This window comes from Anomaloglossus baeobatrachus, chromosome 1 (genome assembly GCF_048569485.1).
Source record: "Anomaloglossus baeobatrachus isolate aAnoBae1 chromosome 1, aAnoBae1.hap1, whole genome shotgun sequence".
Taxonomy (NCBI): Eukaryota; Metazoa; Chordata; class Amphibia; order Anura; family Aromobatidae; genus Anomaloglossus; species Anomaloglossus baeobatrachus.
The window spans coordinates 744,572,867-744,593,584 of NC_134353.1; the positions used below are offsets into that span (position 1 = coordinate 744,572,867).

At 43.0% G+C, this 20,718-nt stretch overlaps 1 protein-coding gene across 8 annotated transcripts in view; it reads left to right on the plus strand.

Annotated features, from left to right (window-relative positions):
* The window catches only part of CLIP1 (CAP-Gly domain containing linker protein 1), a 187,768-nt gene that overhangs the window by 149,035 nt on the left and 18,015 nt on the right, over positions 1-20,718 (plus strand). For 4 of the 8 annotated variants that reach the window (XM_075323143.1, XM_075323184.1, XM_075323160.1 and 1 more), the window contains 2 exons: positions 8,098-8,118; positions 17,600-17,717. In XM_075323143.1, the coding sequence (XP_075179258.1) occupies positions 8,098-8,118; positions 17,600-17,717 (139 nt within the window). Of the gene's footprint in view, positions 1-7,835; positions 8,016-8,097; positions 8,119-17,599; positions 17,718-20,718 lie in introns of those variants that run through there. The other 4 variants (XM_075323152.1, XM_075323166.1, XM_075323199.1 and 1 more) reach the window with 2 other exon arrangements.

Sequence of the window (20,718 nt, forward strand, 5' to 3'; positions counted from 1 at the left end):
CACCGAGTATGTTTCTGGACCACTCTGATTTCAGAGAGGCAGTTCAGAATCACCATGCTTGTCCAGATAAGCGTTTTTCTAAGCGCCTTAAGGATACACGTTATCCTTTTCCCCCTGACGTGGTCAAAAGTTGGGCTCAGTGTCCCAAAGTGGATCCTCCAATCTCCAGACTGGCAGCTAGATCCATACTTGCAGTGGAAGATGGGGCTTCACTCAAAGATGCCACTGACATGCAGATGGAACTCTGGTTGAAATCCATCTATGAAGCTATCGGCGCTTCTTTTGCCCCAGCGTTCGCAGCCGTATGGGCGCTACAAGCTATCTCAGCAGGTCAAGCGCAAATTGACGCAGCCACACGCACGTCCGCGCCGCAGGTGGCGTCCATAACCTCTCAGACGTCGGCATTTGCGTCTTACGCTATTAATGCTGTCCTGGACTCTGCGAGCCGTACGGCGGTTGCAGCCGCCAATTCGGTGGTACTCCGCAGGGCCTTGTGGCTACGGGAATGGAAGGCAGATTCTGTTTCCAAAAAGCGCTTAACCAGTTTGCCAATTTCTGGCGACCGATTGTTTGGCGAGCGTTTGGATGAAATCATCAAACAATCCAAGGGAAAGGATACATCCTTACCCCAGCCCAAACCGAACATACCCCAACAGAGGAAGGGGCAGTCGAGGTTTCGGTCCTTTCGGGGCGCGGGCAGGTCCCAATTCTCCTCATCCAAAAGGCCTCAGAAAGATCAAAGGAACTCTGACGCATGGCGGTCTAAGTCACGTCCTAAAAAGGCCACCGGAGGTGCCGCTACCAAAGCGGCTTCCTCATGACTTTCGGCCTCCTCACTCCGCATCTTCGGTCGGTGGCAGGCTCTCCCGCTTTTGCGACGCCTGGCTGCCACGGGTAAAAGACCGTTGGGTGAGAGACATTCTGTCTCACGGTTACAAGATAGAGTTCACCTCTCGTCCCCCGACTCGATTCTTCAGGTCATCCCCGCCTCCCGAGCGAGCCGAGGCTCTTCTGCAGGCGCTGGGCACTCTGAAGGCAGAAGGAGTGGTGGTCCCTGTTCCTCTTCAGCAACAGGGCCACGGTTTTTACTCCAACTTGTTTGTGGTCCCAAAGAAGGACGGGTCTTTCCGTCCTGTCCTGGACCTGAAACTTCTCAACAAACACGTAACGACCAGGCGGTTCCGGATGGAATCCCTCCGCTCCGTCATCTCCTCAATGTCCCAAGGAGATTTCCTTGCATCGATCGATATCAAAGATGCTTATCTCCACGTACCGATTGCTCCAGAGCACCAGCGCATCTTGCGCTTCGCCATAGAAAACGAACACCTGCAGTTCGTGGCACTGCCGTTCGGCCTGGCAACAGCCCCACGGGTTTTCACCAAGGTTATGGCTACTGTAGTAGCGGTCCTCCACTCTCAGGGTCACTCGGTGATCCCTTACTTGGACGATCTCCTGATCAAGGCACCCTCTCAAGAGGCATGCCAACACAGACTCGACGCTACCCTGGAGACTCTCCAGAGTTTCGGGTGGATCATCAATTTTCCAAAGTCAAATCTGACACCGGCCCAATCGCTCACATACCTTGGCATGGAGTTTCATACCCTCTCAGCGATAGTGAAGCTTCCGCTGATCAAGCAGCGGTCACTACAGACAGGGGTACAATCTCTCCTTCAAGGCCAGTCACACCCCTTGAGGCGCCTCATGCACTTCCTGGGGAAGATGGTGGCAGCAATGGAGGCAGTTCCTTTCGCGCAGTTTCACCTGCGTCCTCTTCAATGGGACATCCTACGCAAATGGGACAGGAAGCCGACGTCCCTCGACAGGAACGTCTCCCTCTCTCAGGCGACCAAAGCTTCCCTTCGGTGGTGGCTTCTTCCCACTTCATTATCGAAGGGGAAATCCTTCCTACCCCCATCCTGGGAGGTGGTCACGACGGACGCGAGTCTGTCAGGGTGGGGAGCGGTTTTTCTCCACCACAGGGCTCAGGGTACGTGGACCCAGCAAGAGTCCTCGCTTCAGATCAATGTTCTGGAAATACGGGCAGTGTATCTTGCCCTGAAAGCGTTCCAGCAGTGGCTGGAAGGCAAGCAGATCAGAATTCAGTCGGACAATTCCACAGCGGTGGCATACATCAACCACCAAGGCGGCACACGCAGTCGGCAAGCCTTCCAGGAAGTCCGGCGGATTTTGATGTGGGTGGAAGCCACGGCCTCCACCATCTCTGCAGTTCACATTCCAGGCGTGGAAAACTGGGAAGCAGATTATCTCAGTCGCCAGGGCATGGACGCAGGGGAATGGTCCCTTCACCCGGACGTGTTTCAGGAGATCTGTTGCCGCTGGGGGGTGCCGGACGTCGACCTCATGGCGTCCCGGCACAACAACAAGGTACCGACGTTCATGGCACGGTCTCAAGATCCCAGAGCTCTGGCGGCAGACGCCTTAGTTCAGGATTGGTCGCAGTTTCAGCTCCCTTATGTGTTTCCTCCGCTGGCACTGTTGCCCAGAGGGTTACGCAAGATCAGGGCCGACTGCCGCCGCGTCATCCTCGTCGCTCCAGACTGGCCGAGGCGGTCGTGGTACCCGGATCTGTGGCATCTCACGGTCGGCCAACCGTGGGCACTACCAGACCGACCAGACTTGCTATCTCAAGGGCCGTTTTTCCATCTGAATTCTGCGGCCCTCAACCTGACTGTGTGGCCATTGAGTCCTGGATCCTAGCGTCTTCAGGGTTATCTCAAGACGTCATTGCCACTATGAGACAGGCTAGGAAACCAACGTCCGCCAAGATCTACCACAGGACGTGGAAAATTTTCCTGTCGTGGTGCTCTGCTCAGGGTTTTTCTCCCTGGCCTTTTGCCTTGCCCACTTTTCTGTCCTTCCTTTAATCTGGACTGGAAAAGGGTTTGTCGCTCGGCTCCCTTAAGGGACAAGTCTCAGCGCTCTCTGTGTTTTTCCAGAAGCGCCTAGCCAGACTTCCACAGGTACGCACGTTCCTGCAGGGGGTTTGTCACATCGTTCCTCCTTACAAGCGGCCGTTAGAACCCTGGGATCTGAACAGGGTGCTGCTGGTTCTTCAGAAACCACCATTCGAGCCAATGAGAGATATTTCTCTCTCACGCCTTTCGCAGAAAGTGGTTTTTCTAGTAGCAGTCACTTCACTTCGGAGAGTGTCTGAGCTAGCAGCGCTGTCATGCAAAGCCCCTTTCCTGGTTTTTCACCAGGACAAGGTGGTTCTGCGTCCGGTTCCGGAATTTCTCCCTAAGGTGGTATCCCCCTTTCATCTCAATCAGGATATCTCCTTACCTTCTTTTTGTCCTCATCCAGTTCACCAATGTGAAAAGGATTTGCACTTGTTAGATCTGGTGAGAGCACTCAGACTCTACATTTCTCGTACGGCGCCCCTGCGCCGCTCGGATGCACTCTTTGTCCTTGTCGCTGGCCAGCGTAAAGGGTCACAGGCTTCCAAATCAACCTTGGCTCGGTGGATCAAGGAGCCAATTCTCGAAGCCTACCGTTCGGCTGGGCTTCCGGTTCCCTCAGGGCTGAAGGCCCATTCTACCAGAGCCGTGGGCGCGTCCTGGGCTTTGAGGCACCAGGCTACGGCTCAGCAGGTGTGTCAGGCGGCTACCTGGTCGAGCCTGCACACTTTCACGAAACACTATCAGGTGCATACCTATGCTTCGGCGGATGCCAGCCTAGGTAGACGAGTCCTTCAGGCGGCGGTTGCCCACCTGTAGGAAGAGGCCGTTTTACGGCTCTCTTACGAGGTATTATTTTACCCACCCAGGGACTGCTTTTGGACGTCCCAATTGTCTGGGTCTCCCAATGGAGCGACAAAGAAGAAGGGAATTTTGTTTACTTACCGTAAATTCCTTTTCTTCTAGCTCCAATTGGGAGACCCAGCGCCCGCCCCTGTTTTTTTTGTGTACACATGTTGTTCATGTTGAATGGTTTCAGTTCTCCGATATTCCTTCGGATTGAAGTTACTTTAAACCAGTTTATAATTCTTTTTCCTCCTTCTTGCTTTTGCACCAAAACTGAGGAGCCCGTGGGAGCACGGGGGGTGTATAGGCAGAAGGGGAGGGGCTTAACACTTTTAAGTGTAATACTTTGTGCGGCCTCCGGAGGCATAAGCTATACACCCAATTGTCTGGGTCTCCCAATTGGAGCTAGAAGAAAAGGAATTTACGGTAAGTAAACAAAATTCCCTTCATTTTGGCATTTGGCAAATATAAATAATTCTGGTTATCCTAATTGACCTAAAACGGGAGGTTATTCTGATTTCATGTCAGAGATTAAAACATGCAGATGTGTCTTGTTAGATAATATATGTAAACTTTCAACTGTATATAGTAACCACTGTTGGAATAACCAGTTAGGTTTCTAGTCTGATAGGTGAAAATGACCATAAAACCTTTTGTTTGACATTTTAAGTTAAAAATGTTCGAACAAGGTACTTTAGTCTTCTTTTTCTGTAGGCTTGTGCTTGCACCCATGCACAGAAGTGTCCCTATGGCCAGCTATTTATCCTGAACTGTGCTTTAACTTGTTCTATTAATGTACCTTGTTCTGTTAGAGTTATTCTCAAGTTGGTTAATAGTAAGATTGCCAAGTGTTTGTAGAAACTAGCAACTTTGCAATTTTATTTATTAAAAATCCCTCCATTCTCAAGAACTAATGGATTATTAATTTATTGCTTACTGTTTGTTGCCTAGGTTAATGGTCACCCCTGCAGTCCATCAGTAGTGACTGATCTCCTGGGCAAGGAGCGTAGTACATACAAGCTCTTTAGTATAGAGCCTGCAAGCACTGCTCTGAAGCTTCAATGCTCCTACGTTCCTTTGGTGCTGCAGACAAGCCTGACTCTGCTTGTAGGATGGGAGATAGCATATTGCTAAACAGTCAATCAAAAGCACACCAACCCCAGTATACAGGGGTGCAGTGTTCTCCTAAACAGCAATTGTTATTGTAGGACAACACCTTTTCAGTTGGTCTTAGATGGCCAGGTGGCAGTGACACATAAGCAAGCTTATAGTTGTCGATCCTTAATTCTATGAGAACATTTGAGCAATCAATGGCTCAGTGATTTATAACTTGGAAACACTCCTTTAAGTCTTTTTTTAGATATCAATTCTCATCAGTGGGGGTGTAACTTTTGAGACACCTACCAATCTGCAGATTGAAGGAAGCTCAGGTCTCCGCTGAGCACAGCTTCTCCTGTCATTGCTTTGCTTTCTTTTTTAAGTGGCTCGGAGTGAACTGTAAGGCTATGTGCGCACGTTGCGTCGTGTCCATGCTGAAAAATCTGCAGCGATTTTCCAGTGCATGTGTGCTTCAAAGCGCTGCAGAAACACTGCGTAACGGATGCAGTGTGTCTGCAGAATAGATGCCGATTCCATGCGTTTGGGATGCAGCCTCTCCCATAGACAGAGTGGGAGCAGCATCCAAAGCGCACGAAAGAAGTGACATGCTGCATTTTTGAGCGCAGCAATTTGGATCAAAATTTCAGCATGCAAATCACTGCGCTCTCAAACGCAACGTGCGGATGGATTCTGCACAATCTCCATAGATTGTGCTGGGGACGCATGCGTTTACGTTGCAGCGCAATTTGCAGCATAAACACAGAAAATTACGCAACATGCGCACATAGCCTAAAACTAGACACCACCACTGCTGAAAGTAAACACACCCCGCCTATTTAAATATAAAGGGAATACTGTGCTTGTTGCAGCTACTAGCTTATCAAATAGTTAATATAACAAAAAAACCTATAGATCATGTGTTGCTCTTACACCACTATAGGTAACGCATGTTATATAAAAACATGACTTCTTTTCACTGTTGGCCTGCATTCGGAGAATTGTAAGTCTCTAAGTTCTCTTTAAGGCAGATCTGTTACCAGCTTTCACAATGCAGTCTGCATACAGTACAAGCTGCCGCTGTCAGTCAGGCTGGGCAGAGCGAGAATGTATATACCGGTACTTGAGCTATTTTATTCTAAAGCTGAACTTATAAAATACTTTTCTTAATATCAGGGTTAAACCAATATTTTGTTAAACATTTTCCAAGAAAATACATCACTCATCTGGCCTAAGAGAGCTATTTAATAATGTACTTAGATTGTGTTCTTAAACCTGCTGTCAGATCTGCTTTAATAAAATACTAATCACTCTTTAAATCATACTTACCTGCTACCCTGGATTGTCCAAGAGTACCACAGAATTTGAGGGATCTCTTGAACTCTGCAGAGCAGGCATAGCTTTAACACTGACTGCAAATTACATACTTATGGTTCCCATTAACTTCCATTTATATTTATGTAGCGACACAAGTCAGACTTTTTAATGAAACACATGGCTATGTGAAGGAAAGCACGGGGCTTGGAGTATTTTTATTTCAGGTTCTCGGTTGGCAATATTTTTACTTTTAATGGGGTGACTGTGATGATGCATTCATTATGGTGACATGACCTGCACTTATGTGCATTTTAAGTAAACATATTTTAAAAAGCCGGCAGGGGCCATTGAAAAAGCCGGCCGGGGGCTATTGAAAAAGCCGTCCGGGGGGCTATTGAAAAAGCCGTCCGGGGGGCTATTGAAAAAGCCGGCCGGGGGGCTATTGAAAAAGCCGGCCGGGGGGCTATTGAAAAAGCCGGCCGGGGGGCTATTGAAAAAGCCGGCCGGGGGGCTATTGGAAGAGCCGGCCGGGGGGCTATTGGAAGAGCCGGCCGGGGGCTAAGGGGCTATTGGAAGAGCCGGCCGGGGGGCTATTGGAAGAGCCGGCCGGGGGGCTATTGGAAGAGCCGGCCAGGGGCTAAGGGGCTATTGGGAAAGCCGGCCAGGGGCTATTGGGAAAGCCGGCCAGGGGCTATTGGGAAAGCCGGCCAGGGGCTATTGGGAAAGCCGGCGGGTTACTCTGATACGGTCCCTTGCTGGCTTCTTCCCATCTTGCTCTCTATATCTAACAGGTTTCTCGCTATGTACAAACAAAGGGAGAAACTTGTCAGCCAACTGTAGTGGGGCCAGGGGAAGTCGGCCTTGGATAGCATTGGACTAAGCAGCTAAGATGCATAATCCCCAGCCGGCTTTTCAAAGTATATTTACGTATAATGCTGCCCCTTTTGGCGTGAAACCTGTTTTGCTGTAATCATGCAGCCAGTGTCTGATTCATTCTGCCGGCGATTCGGGCAGCATGAATCCGATGACAAAGTACTCTTTAAACAAAAGTGTTATTATGGTGCCAAAATAGTGTTTTACTCGTCAATTAAATTAGGCCCATTAATAACTCCCAAATGTGCCAAAAGGGGGTGAAAAGAAACCTGTGTGGTGGGAGTCGCATGGTGCATGACCGAATCCCTTATAGCCAACCTGATTCGGTCTTTGACTCTTGGTCTTGAAGAGTAAGGACTATTGATATCTTTCAAGTTGCTAACAGTTTAGGATGAATCGTGCTGCTCAACATTTTCTTTTCAACGCCCATTTGACTTTTTGGGGGGGATTGTTATATTTACATGTACACATGCCAGTATAGCTATGTTGGGGCATCACGCTTATACCTTCATTTTAGGGATTTCTAAATGGTGTGTATTGATGTGTAACTGAGTATTTACCGATCAGCATAAAGCTGTGATTAATCTGTTAAAGATATGAATTCTCATTTTTGTGGTTCAGATATCCTCTTGCCAGGTTTTTCCTATTCCTGAAATGAAATTTATTCTTTGTGGATTGCAAACTGTCCTGTGTTCCAGCTTGCGCTGCTAATCAATGCTCATCCCATTCCTTTCTTCCTTTCTACTTTTGCTTCCTTTGCTATATCTGTGTGTCTTTAATGGTAAGACTGAAGAAAGTCTATCCACGTTACAACAAATAGTCTTATTTTTTTATTTCATATATTTTTTTTAGTACAGCATTGTTGTACGTATTTTGGCTGCATATGTCCTAAAGTGTCTTGCTTTTGTTTTTGTAAAAAAAACTAAATAAAAATTAAACAAATTATTTTTTCAACAAAAAAGGAAATTTCACTTTTTCTTCCTGTGTATCACATTTTTTTCTACTCATGTTTCTAACATGTGGTCTTTGTTATCTTGCATTTTTTAAGCTTACCCAGTAATACAGTAAGGTACATGTTTCATTACTGAATGTTTAATAAGAGGAGAATCAGTGATCGGTTAGCGTAGGTTTATGCTAGTTAAAGCATGCTGGGAGTTGTAGTCTAAACAATCTGTTGCATACTTAAAAGTTTATTGCTATCTCCATAGTTGGATACTGTCAGACAATGTTTGTGAAAATTAGCATTTTGGAGTTTAGAGCTTAATGCAAATTTGCAGCCATGTGACGATATTAACTTTACTTTTGTTTACAACCAGTTGCCTACGAGACTGACCCTCGTTGCTGTCTAGCTTGTAAGCACTGTGCAGAAACTGGCCAGACTTGGGCACTAACTGCTTACTATAGCGTTCCTGGCCAGCTTAAAACCTGTGCTTACAAGCTTAAAAAAAAAAAAAAAAAAAAAGCCCATCAGCACTGCATACAGTCATATGAAAAAGTTTGGGCACCCCTATTTTAATTTTTTTTTCATTATAACAATTTGGGTTTTTGCAACAGCTATTTCAGTTTCATATATCTAATAACTGATGGACTGAGTAATATTTCTGGATTGAAATGAGGTTTATTGTACTAACAGAAAATGTGCAATCCGCATTTAAACAAAATTTGACCAGTGCAAAAGTATGGGCACCTTAACATAAAAGTGACATTAATATTTTGTAGATCCTCCTTTTGCAAAAATCACAGCCTCTAGTCGCTTCCTGTAGCTTTTAATGATTCCTGGATCCTGGATGAAGGTATATTTGACCATTCCTGTTTACAAAACAATTCCAGTTCAGTTAAGTTTGATGGTCACCGAGCATGGACAGCACGCTTCAAATCATCCCACAGATGTTCAATGATATTCAGGTCTGGGGACTGGGATGGCCATTCCAGAACATTGTAATTGTTCCTCTGCATGAATGCCTGAGTAGATTTGGAGCGGTGTTTTGGATCATTGTCTGGCTGATATATCCATCCCCTGCATAACTTCAACTTCGTCACTGATTCTTGCACATTATTGTCAAGAATCTGCTGATACTGAGTTGAATCCATGCGACCCTCAACTTTAGCAAGATTCCCGATGCCGGCATTGGCCACACAGCCCCAAAGCATGGTGTGGAACCTCCACCAAATTTTACTGTGGGTAGCAAGTGCTTTTCTTGGAATGCCGTGTTTTTTGGCCTCCATGCATAACCCCTTTTTGTATGACCAAACAACTCAATCTTTGTTTCATCAGTCCACAGGACCTTCTTCCAAAATGCAACTGGCTTGTCCAAATGTGCTTTTGCATACCTCAGGCGACTGTTTGTGGCGTGCTTGCAGAAACGGCTTCTTTCGCATCACTCTCCCATACAGCTTCTCCTTGTGCAACGTGCACTGTATTGTTGACCGATGCACATTGACACCATCTGCAGCAAGATGATGCTGCAGGTCTTTGGAGGTGGTCTGTGGATTGTCCTTGACTGTTCTCATCATTCTTCTTCTCTGCTTTTCTGATATTTTTCTTGGCCTGCCACTTCTGGGCTTAACAAGAACTGAACCTGTGTTCTTCCATTTCCTTACTATGTTACTCACAGTGGAAACTGACAGTTTCAATCTCTGAGACAACTTTTTGTATCCTTCCCCTGAACAACTATGTTGAATAATCTTTGTTTTCAGATCATTTGAGAGTTGTTTTGAGGAGCCCATGATGCCACTCTTCATAGGAGATTCAAATAGGAGAACAACTTGCAAGTGGCCACCTTAAATACCTTTTCTCATGATTGGATACACCTGCCTATGAAGTTCAAAGCTCAATGAGGTTACAAAACCAATTTAGTGCTTTAGTAAGTCAGTAAAAAGTAGTTAGGAGTGTTCAAATCAAGAAATTGATAAGGGTGACCATACTTTTGCATCGGTCAAATTTTGTTTAAATGCGGATTGCACATTTTCTGTTAGTACAATAAACCTCATTTCAATCCAGAAATATTACTCAGTCCATCAGTTATTAGATATATGAAACTGAAATAGCTGTTGCAAAAACCCAAATTGTTATATAGAAAAAAGGTTAACATTAATAGGGGTGCCCAAACTTTTTCATATGACTGTATGTTTTGCTGTCTAGCAGCGCTGGTGGTCAGTCTCCATGGCAACAAGTTGCAAACCAAAGAGAAAAATGTTAAAATTTCAAGAATGGCTGAAAATCTTAATCGTGAATTGCAATAATGCTCGTATTTACAAGCATTATCTTACAACACTAGTTTATGAAGATAAAAATAATCCTTGAAATAGTGATCTGATGTTCGGCCACCCGGCAATATACATGTAAAATTGAAATGTAAATATATGGAAACCATCTGTATGCTTTCTTCTTGAAAGTTCTTTCCTTCTTTCCATATGAGCCCTTTTTTTGCTTTAAAATATATACAATTATTTACTCCTTAAGACAAAGATATTTTTTATTATGTCCATATATAAATATATATATTTTATATATATTTATGTAAGAAAACAGCAGAATCTCTTGGAAAGCTGAATGTATCTATCACCAGATAACTACTTTACTATTAGTACTTCTATAACTTTCATAACAGCGGATTTAGAGCACTGTTTCCTAATCATGGTTCTAATGTGTTTAAAAGAGGTTTCTCATCATAAATGGGTAAAATTGTAAAGTGGTTGTAAAAACAAACAGCTTAGCAATTTACATAGTTTCATCCATTCCTTCTTTTCCCAAGAACGTTTTTTTTTTTTTTTTTTATTCTATTCTATAGTGTATTGCTAATTGCTTAGGTTGTTGGCTGCATCTGCAGTCTTTCAGTCTTGCTGTAGAACGGTCTGGATTTTACCAGCTCAGTGCCCCGGTGCCCTTCGAATACTTGTTTTGCCTCTGTTTGTTGCCTGGTACAGAACCCATTTTAGACCAACGGCTCAGCCATGCTGCCTGTCTGAACTTTAACAATCAGAAGGGCATCATCACCCGGCCAGCGGGAAACCAGGAGGTAGAGGAGTGATAGTGAGAATACCCCTTAGAGTTCTCTCACAGATGGCTGTCAGTTATATAGTGGTTATGAAGGAATTATAGGGGTTCTTCAGAATAAAAAAACCCAAAACTTTACTAAGCTAGAATGTGCAACTGCAATAACAAAATACCATACCAAAAAGAACACAGTGAGGGAATTTTTATAAATAGTAAAGTGTGTCTATATACAGTCATGGCCGGAACAGTTGGTACGCTTTAAATTGTTCCAGAAAATGAAGTATTTCTCCCAAAAAATAATTGCAATTGAATGTCTAGTTATACACATGTTTATTTTGAGTGTATTGGCACACACTCCTCGAAATACTCAAGGAGTGATTAATACTACAAAACAAAACGCATTTAGGCCCTGTGCGCACGCTGTGGTTTTGCTGTAGAAAATGTTCATAAGCTTGCTGCAGTCCTTTCCCAGCAAAACCTATGGTAAAAAAAAATGCTGTGCGAACACTGCAGTTTTTTTCACCAACAGGTTTTGCTGCATGTTTTCAGCAGCAAAAAGAATTGCATGTCACTTCTTTTCCGCAGGTACCTGCGGTTTTTGCCATAGATAATGGTCAAAAACCACAGGTAACAACCCGCGGCAATACTGCGGCAAATCGCGGTAAAACCGCATGCGGTTTTCGGGTGCGGTTTCCTGCGTTTTTTTTTTACCACAGGTGCGGTAATGTTTCAGAGGGTCTGGAATTTTCTTAAGAAAATTCCATTTTCTAGTGTGCATATAGTCTTACTCAGCAGGGGTAACAAAAAATGTTTTCATCCAGTTGTGGGTTCTTCTTGAAGTATGTTTGGGGTCATTGTCCTGCTGGAAGACCCTTGACCTAGGAGGCAGACCCAGCTTTCTTACAATGAGCACTACATTGCTACCCAAAATCCTTTTTATAATCTTTAGATTTCATGACGCCTTGCACACAGTCAAGGCACCCAGTGCCACAGGCAGCAAAGCAACCCCAAAACCTCTTTGAACATTCTCCATATTTGACTGTAGGTACTGTGTTCTTGTCATTGTAGGCCTCATTCCATTTTTGGTAAACATTTAGAATGATGTGCTTTACCAAAAAGCTCTATCCCTTTCTCATTTGTCCACAAAACACTTTACCAGAAGGATTTTGGCACACTACAATGTAGATTTTTTATGTCTATCAGCAGTGGGGTCCTCCTGGGTCTCCTGCCATAGCGTTTCATTTCATTCAAATGTCGACAGATAGTTTGCACTGACACTGATGTACCCCTGAGCCTTAGGTCAGCTTGAAGTTCTTTGGTATTTGATGGGTCTGCTTATCCACCATTCGGATTATCCTGCTTTGCTCCCATTTATCAATTTTTCTCTGCCGTCCACATCCAAGGAGATTCACTACAGTGCCATGGGTTTTAAACATCTTGATTATGTTGCGCACCATGGACAAAGGAACATCAAGATCTCTGAAGATGGACATCTTGAAATTCTGTTTTTCAACAGTTTTGGTTCTGAAGTCCATCAGACCATTTTTTTTCCTCCTTTTTGTTTTCTATGCTTAGTGTGGCACACAGATACAATGCAAAAATTGACTCTACTTCTCCCCTTATTATCTGGTTTCAGGTGTTATTTTCATATTGCCCACACCTGTTACTTGGTGCAGTGGAGATTGAACGAGCATTACAATTTTGAAACAAAGTTGTTTACCCATAATTTTGGAAAGATGCCAACCATATTTTTTCTGGCCTATTTTGAGGGTTGTGTGACATTATGTCTAATTTGCTTCTTTTGTTACAGTGCGCACAAAGGAAATAATCTTGTATAACAAAATGTGTAATAGGAATAATTTTCTGGGAGAGATGCTTCATTTTCTGGGACAATTGCAAGGGCGTCAACACTTTCGGAGATGTTTATATAGATGGATGGAATATAGATCTATGTACGTATGTGTAATATATACATATGTATATATAATGTGTGGACTGCACCACTATGCCCACAGCTAGAATGGGAGTCCCCTGTTCCTTCTTATCACATGGCTGTGGTATGGAGTTATAAGGTGAGGCAGCATGCAGCACCCTTCAAAGTCTGTGGCTTATTGAAACAGGTTTTGGGATCCTAAAATCAGAGGGATTAGGTAGCATCTATTGGCACCGGTAATTTCCTGTTTAGTGTACCTTAAAGATCTTATAATGAAAGATTTTATCTGGTGACAGATGACCTTCAAAAATTGGTTTACCCAGATGCTCATTATTAGTTGCGTTGGCTATTCCCTGGAAAGTGCGCTATATCCTACATTAGCATTTAACACCGTGTAGTGCTCTACTTTTTTTCTTCCAGATTAGTTCTAGATACTGCATTTGGTTTTGTGTGTTAACGAGTCATTAGTATGTTCTGCTTCTTTTAGCTTTGTTTGAAGCGGCATTGTGTTTTGTGTGTTGGAAGCTGAAGGTCTTGAGATTGCTATTCTGATTTTGTAATCCTGATAGTAAATGCATCTAGACACATGAACACATGAATTTATAGCTTCCAGAGGAAGGAATGATGACGGTCAGACTGTTGATATGTGCAGTTAGTAAATAGAGTTGAGCGGATCGGTCTTAATCAGGGTCCGGCGAAACCGGATCGGGTTGCCGCCGAAGTCCGGAACCGAAATCCGTGGCCATGTAAATCAATGGGGAGCGAGAGAGAGAGAGAGATCCTGAATCCGGATTGTGCAGCCGGATTCCCGGGTCCCGGCCGGACCCGGATCGGACCCTCGAACCGCGCGGATCTAGATTTACAGTTCGGGTCCGCTCAACACTATTAGTAAATTCTCACTCTCTCATCATGCTGAATTTTCTTTTTAACTAGCAGATAGTACAATTAAAATACATTTCTGCATTGTAACTAGCAAAATATAGACATTCATCTCACAAAGTGAGATACGTGGAAATCTTGTAGTAAAACATCTTGTAGACTTGTAAACTCGGACTATTTTAGGGTACAGTGGTTTATAACACTACTGTATTGGACCATCTGATCCTTCCATCATCATACCCAATGCTTTGCATGCCTATTGTGCCGTAAAGCTGTGCATGTTATTATGTGTGGCCTGGTAACTTCTGATAGACTTCCACCAAAACATAGCTGAGAAAAAAAAGTGAATGTTTTAAAATTCAGGCATTTTTTACATAACCAAGTATTTTTTAAAATGCATGGGCTGTTCTGGAGTTATATGAAATAGACCTATTTTCAGTTTTGCGTGTTACCCAGAAACAGTAATCATATTCCCTAGTTAAGCAGTATAGCATTATTTGTGACAATGTGACTTGGCTGAAGTGTATCATATTCATTAATGCTGTTGCTAGCTGTTCATAGTGTAGGAGTGAAGCATCTTGTTATAGGAAAATCCCTTAAATTGTTGCCCAGATGAACATCACCACAAGTTCTTTGTTAGCTTCTAATTCTTCGCCCAGGGGTTTCAGCACTATTATTTGAGATGGCAGACGTTTTTGCTTATTGGTATTTTACCGTTCTCCTAAAATGAAATAAAATAGCATCCCTGATTTATTTCAAAGTGCATTCTATGCTAGTCATATGTTAGTAAGGGCTGCAGACTTAAGATGCATAGCTCTCGAGAAATGTGTTTCAACTCACGAGCTGTATCACACCTCAGTCAGCGGACAGTTGTGAAGTGTGTAGAAATATTTTAACCCATGTGCTTGACAAGGAGATCTCTCGCTTTGTCCTCTACGGTGGGACAGATTTATAGTAGTTCACGGAGAATGCGCCCAACTGTAAATCAAGAATTGATGAGAATGAACCTAGAGATAATCTACTTGTGCTCAGTGAGGAAGAGAGAGTTCTTCACATATGACAACCTGTGCTCCCGACTGCTGACTAAGGTATGTGTGATACAGCTCTTGTCAGTTGACACACAGGTCTTGGAAGCGATACATGTCAGTACAGCTGCAGAATGAAAATATAACTAGGATGGGCTGCAGTTTGAATTATTTCGGGGACGCCATTTTATCTAATTTTCGGAGAACCCCTTTAAAGAGGACTTGTCACCAGTTCAAGAGTTGCAGTTTTTTTCTATTCTTTTATTCTCACTGTTCCCCTGAATATTTAGGTTTTTTTGTTTATTTTGTAAGCCTTCTTATGTAGTCTTAATTTTTGTGGTATTCACAAGGGGACAGTGCTTACAAGCTAATAATGAAGAACTGAAAGATACATCTTGGTAAAGAACATAAAAATTAGCACTAAATTAAGAGGCCCATATCTCAGGTACCATATGGTTGATTTCAACAAAACAAAAAACTGAATACCAGTGGAAATAAAATTAGAGTAATATGCTGTTACATTAGCCACATTAATAAAGCATACTGTCTGACTGTATCACTTCCAATTTAAAACCAAGGAGTCTGTAATACCTTATTCTCACGGAGGGTCACAAAATATGCTATACAATGCTTTGCAAAGAATTAAACTGCTGAAGTCTTTGCATTAAATCTTGACTATGCAATTTATTTGGTGATTTGTATATCATGGAATTATTTCATATTCTTCCTAAAACAGTCCAGAGGTTGTATAGGATGCCTGTATTTAACACTTGCTAGGATTTGTATACCATTTAATGGAAACTCTTATCAAAACACTTCCATCAATCCAAAGTTTACATTAATAGGTATGTTCACCTTTGAACATCACTTTATATCTAAATATTTGAGTAACTTTATAAATACCTTGCATTACTTGTATTGTACTGATCCTGAGTAACAGACTGTAATATCTTCTTCGGCTTGCAGAATTGTGAATGCAGATGCGGTGTTCCAGGATTCCTTGCTGGCTCAATGTCTGTCCAGCGGTTGCTTTGGGAATCTGAATCTCAGTAGTATAGTATTTATACTAGGCACCATACAGTAATCTATGCCAAAGTGGATCCAGCAGGAAGGGAACAAATCAGTCCTTTATTTATACACATTATGGACAAAAGTATTGGCGCACCTACACATTATACTTACAGGAGCTTGTATGACATTAGTGTGGAGTATTCCCCTTCTGCAGGTATAACAACTTCCATTTTTCTGAGAAGACTTTCTACAAGATTTTTGAATTTGTGCCCATTCACCCAGAAAAGCATTTGTAAAGTCAGGAAATAGGGCCTGAATCTCAAATCTGTCAGAAAGGGTTGCGGTCATGACTCTGTACAGCCAGTCATGCTTTTCAACACCAAACTCGCCCAACCATACCTTTATGGATCTTTTGTGTACTGTGCCACAGTTATGCCGGAAAAAAAAATGGCCTTCCCCCAAACCTGTCCCACAAAGGTGGAAACTATAACAGTCCAACATGTCTTGTCTTGTTATGCTGAAGCATTAATATTTCCTTTCACTGGAACTAAGAGGAGAAACAAGCCCATAGCATGATCCCTCCTTCACCAAACTTTACAGTTGACTGTCAAATAGAGAAGACTGGTTTGTTAAACGAAGACATTTCCACGGCTCCAATAGCGACACACTTTACGTCTCTCGATTCAACACATGGCATTGTGCTTGATGCTGTAAGACTTTCACCTAACTACTCCACCTATGTCATAAAGATCCTGGCACACCGATTTTGTGCTGTTATTATGCCATATATTGTGTTAGCAGAGTGTTGGCTACTTTTATGCCCTAGGCACTTCACTTGGTGACTGTGATCTAAGGCTATGTTCACACGTGGCATCTTTATTGTCAGTGCATCTTAAAACACACAGCGGCAAAAACGCAATGTGGTTTTACCGCGTTTGACGCATTTTGCCCAATGCGGTTTTTAAGTAAAAAATATTGACTGGAGGGCTCAACGCAATAACGCAAAAAGAATTGACATACTTCATCTTGGGTGCATCTTGAAAACTGCAGCCAACAAAAGTTGCCCAGTGTAGACAGCAAAATCGAAAAATCTCATAGACTTTGCTGGGATAAGGAAATGCGTGCAGTTGGTGCATCTTTGTGACCTCAAACAACGCAAGAAAACATGCCCTGTGTGAACTTAGCCTAACACTTTGTGGTTGCGATACATATGGCTCCTAAACGCTTCCACATTTTAGTTACATCTCTTACTGTTAATCATCGAATGTTTAGGAGGGATAAATTCCCTGAACTGACTTTGTAAAACAATTACGTCCTACTACAGTACTACTCTCTTATTCATTGAGTTCTATAGAACAAGGCAGTAAAGGCAGACTGTATAGCTATTGGTGCAATTTATACACTTGTAGCAATGGGCCAAATGAAAACCTAAATTCAATGATTAAGAGGTGTGTTCCAATACTTTTGTGTGCATTGTGTATTTCCTATTCTTTTTGACAAGAACTGTGTGATTCCACTCTTACTAATGATCAAAGCAAGATAAGTAATGCAGATATATATTTTAGCTGTAAAATTGCCTTCCCAGTTGAGGATACCTTTACAGCGGAAGTTCGCAATCCTGTGTAGCAAATAGCTTTAAGTAAACCATACACATTTTCTCTAGTTATTTCCTCCTTGTTTGGTTTCTGACTTTTATTTTGTGCAGGGAATCTATTCTTAAGAAAGAGTTTGATGAAGAGAAGACCTCTATTCAGAAATCTCTTACCAGTACCAGTGCCTTGATCACAGAGAAGGACAAAGAACTTGAAAAACTTAGAAAAGAGGTAATGGTGGATTTACACTTTTTGTGACTATACTTTTGCTAAAGTTATATTCTTTTTACTTTTATGCATTTCCATGTAACCTTTCATCAACATTCCCCACTTTTCATATTCTCTAATTGTCTTGGCTTCATATGTATTTTTTTTTCAATAGGTCTACCTTAGGAATGCACGTATGTGATAAAATTCGGCAGTTGACAAAATTTTGGCCTGAAAATTAAATTTTCACTCAATTTATTTGATGCAAATCGAATAAAAAAAATAAATTAAAATGCTTAAAGGGAACCTGTCAGGTCCAATATGCACCCAGAACCACGAGCAGTTCTGTGTGTATATTGCTAATCCCTGCCTAACTGTCCCTGTATACACTAGCATAGATAAAGAGATCTTTAGAAAAAGTATTTCTAAAGATCTTTTACCGTATGCTAATGAGCGAGGGGCTTAGTCCCTTGGGCGTTAGTTCCCCTTGCCAGTCGCCCCCATTAGCAGGTTATTACGTCCCTGTGGGTGTGCCAACATGCTAATGAATACACAGCGTCAAAGAATGATCTCCCTCATCTCTCCACCGCCATCGCGTCAGACACCCACAGGGGCGTACTAGCATGCAAATGGAGCCAACTGGCCAGGGAGCTAACGCCCAAGGGGCTAGTGCCCTCGCTCATTCGCATATGGTAAAAGATCTTTAAAAATACTTTTTCTAAAGATCCCTTTATCTATGCTAGTGTATACAGGGACAGTTAAGCAGGGATTAGCAATATGCACCCAGAACTGCGTGTGGTTCTGGGTGCATATTACACCTGACAGGTTCCCTTTAACACACCGGTCATGTCTCCCACTGTCTGGTTATTTTCTACAGCTCTCTCCAGCCCCTTTCCTTCTGTACCACACACAATGTCCTGCATCTTCACTCTGTCGGTGCTTCCAGCCTAAACGAAAGCCTGCTTTACACCTTCCGATCCAGCATACGATATCGTATACGATCGTAACCGCCCCCATCGTATGTGCGGCACGTTCAATTTGTTGAATGTGCCGCACAAACTATTAACCCCCGTCACACGTACTTACCCGTCTATACAACCTCGCTGTGGGCGGCGAACGTCCACTTCCTGGAGTGGGAGGGACGTTCGGCGTCACAGCGACGTCACGCGGCAGCCGGCCAATAGAAGCGGAGGGGCGGAGCTGGGTGGGATGTAAACATCCCGCCCACCTTCTTCCTTCCGCATTAACGGCCGGGAGCCGCAGGACGCAGGTAAGATCTGTTCATCGTTCCCAGGGTGTCACACACTGCGATGTGCGCTACCCCGGGTACGATGAACAACCTGACGTTCAATTCATGAGGAATGAACGAAGTGCGTGCGATGAACGTTTTACCGTTCAATCGCAATCGCACGTAGCTGTTACACACGGCAATGTACCTTACGATGCCGGATGTGCGTCACTTACGACGTGACCCCACCGACACATTGTAAGATACATTGCAGCGTGTAAAGCGGGCTTAAGTCATGGACGTTCCAGCCCAATGTGATGATGCAGGGAGAGCATGTCGTGCTCAACCCAGAAGGTAAAAATAAGCCGGAGAAAGCTGTGCCAAGAACTAAGGTGAAGGGGATTTAGCTGCAACAGCAAAACAAATGGGCATTCTCTTTTTTATTGTGTGTGTGTGTGTATAATATGTATGTATGTATGTGTGTGTGTGTGTGTATATGTATATATATATATATATATATATATATATATATATAATATATATTTTTTTTTTTTTTTTTTCTTCAATCAAATGATTTTTTTTTCATATCCAAGAGTACAGAACTAGAAAAAAGCAACCCCTTCTCCCCCCTCCAACGGTCTGAATTTAAATCAATGTAAACATAGCAAACACATGTTGTGTGACAGAGTACAATAAAAGAAAACATGCCAAAGTTAATGAGAGATAAGAGGATGCCCATGGTTTCTAATATTTAGTTATTGTGTTTCTCTATAAGTAAATACCTCTTCATAGTCAAGATCCAATTTATTTTCTGTGTAAAATCCCAGATTGTAGGCAGCTCCTCTTGTTATCCAGAGCTATACTATCTTTTGCTCCTTGTACATTCAAGTAGCGTCTATTTTACCACCGTCATCAGTATTTAAATCTACGAACCCCAGTATGCACACAATGTTGAGAGGGTTAAATCCACTAAGTGTACTCTTACATTAGTGGCCTTGCCTTTTGGCTAATTTTTTAGTTGATGCATACTTTTTTTTTTTTTAAATCAGATACTTTTTTATTAAAACAGAATACATACAACAGAATAACAAATCGGCATCCAAATTAAATTTATCACATCTATTACCCCTTTAACTCCCCCTCCCGCCCCCCTCCCCCACCCCGGCAGCAACACTTCTCCCCGATACTACATCCCATTTAGTACACACTTAGGATACCCTTCAACTGTAGTATAGCAACCATCCCGTTGTGCAAGAGGAACAACTAGTAACACAAATAAAACAAAACATACACATCAGAGGTCTCAGACGGCTATCCCGGTCCCAGACCAGTTTATTGGTCCATCACTCGTCTTATTCGCATTGCAGCCAAGGAGACCATAGCTTCTCAAACATTTTAACATTCCCCCTTCTTTCATACACTCCCCGTTCCAGCTGAAGAATACATTTCACCCTTTTAATGTACTCTCCCCTGGTCGGGGGGTCTTTTTTAATCCAGGACCTGGCGATCAGCTTTCTTGCCGCATATAGCAGCCTAGCAATGACAATTTCTTTATCGTTCCTTCCATGGGAGACCCAAACCATGGGTGTATAGCTAGCGCCTCCGGAGGACACACAAAGTACTACACTCAAACGTGTAGCTCCTCCCTCCGGGCTATATACACTCCCTGGATGACAATCTACCCAGTTCAACGCTTTGTGTTCCAGGAGGATCACACACACTTTCATTTCCTGATATTTTTTTCATTTTTATTTTATTTTTAAAGATTTGGAAGAAAAGCGGGTCCAGTCTGGACTC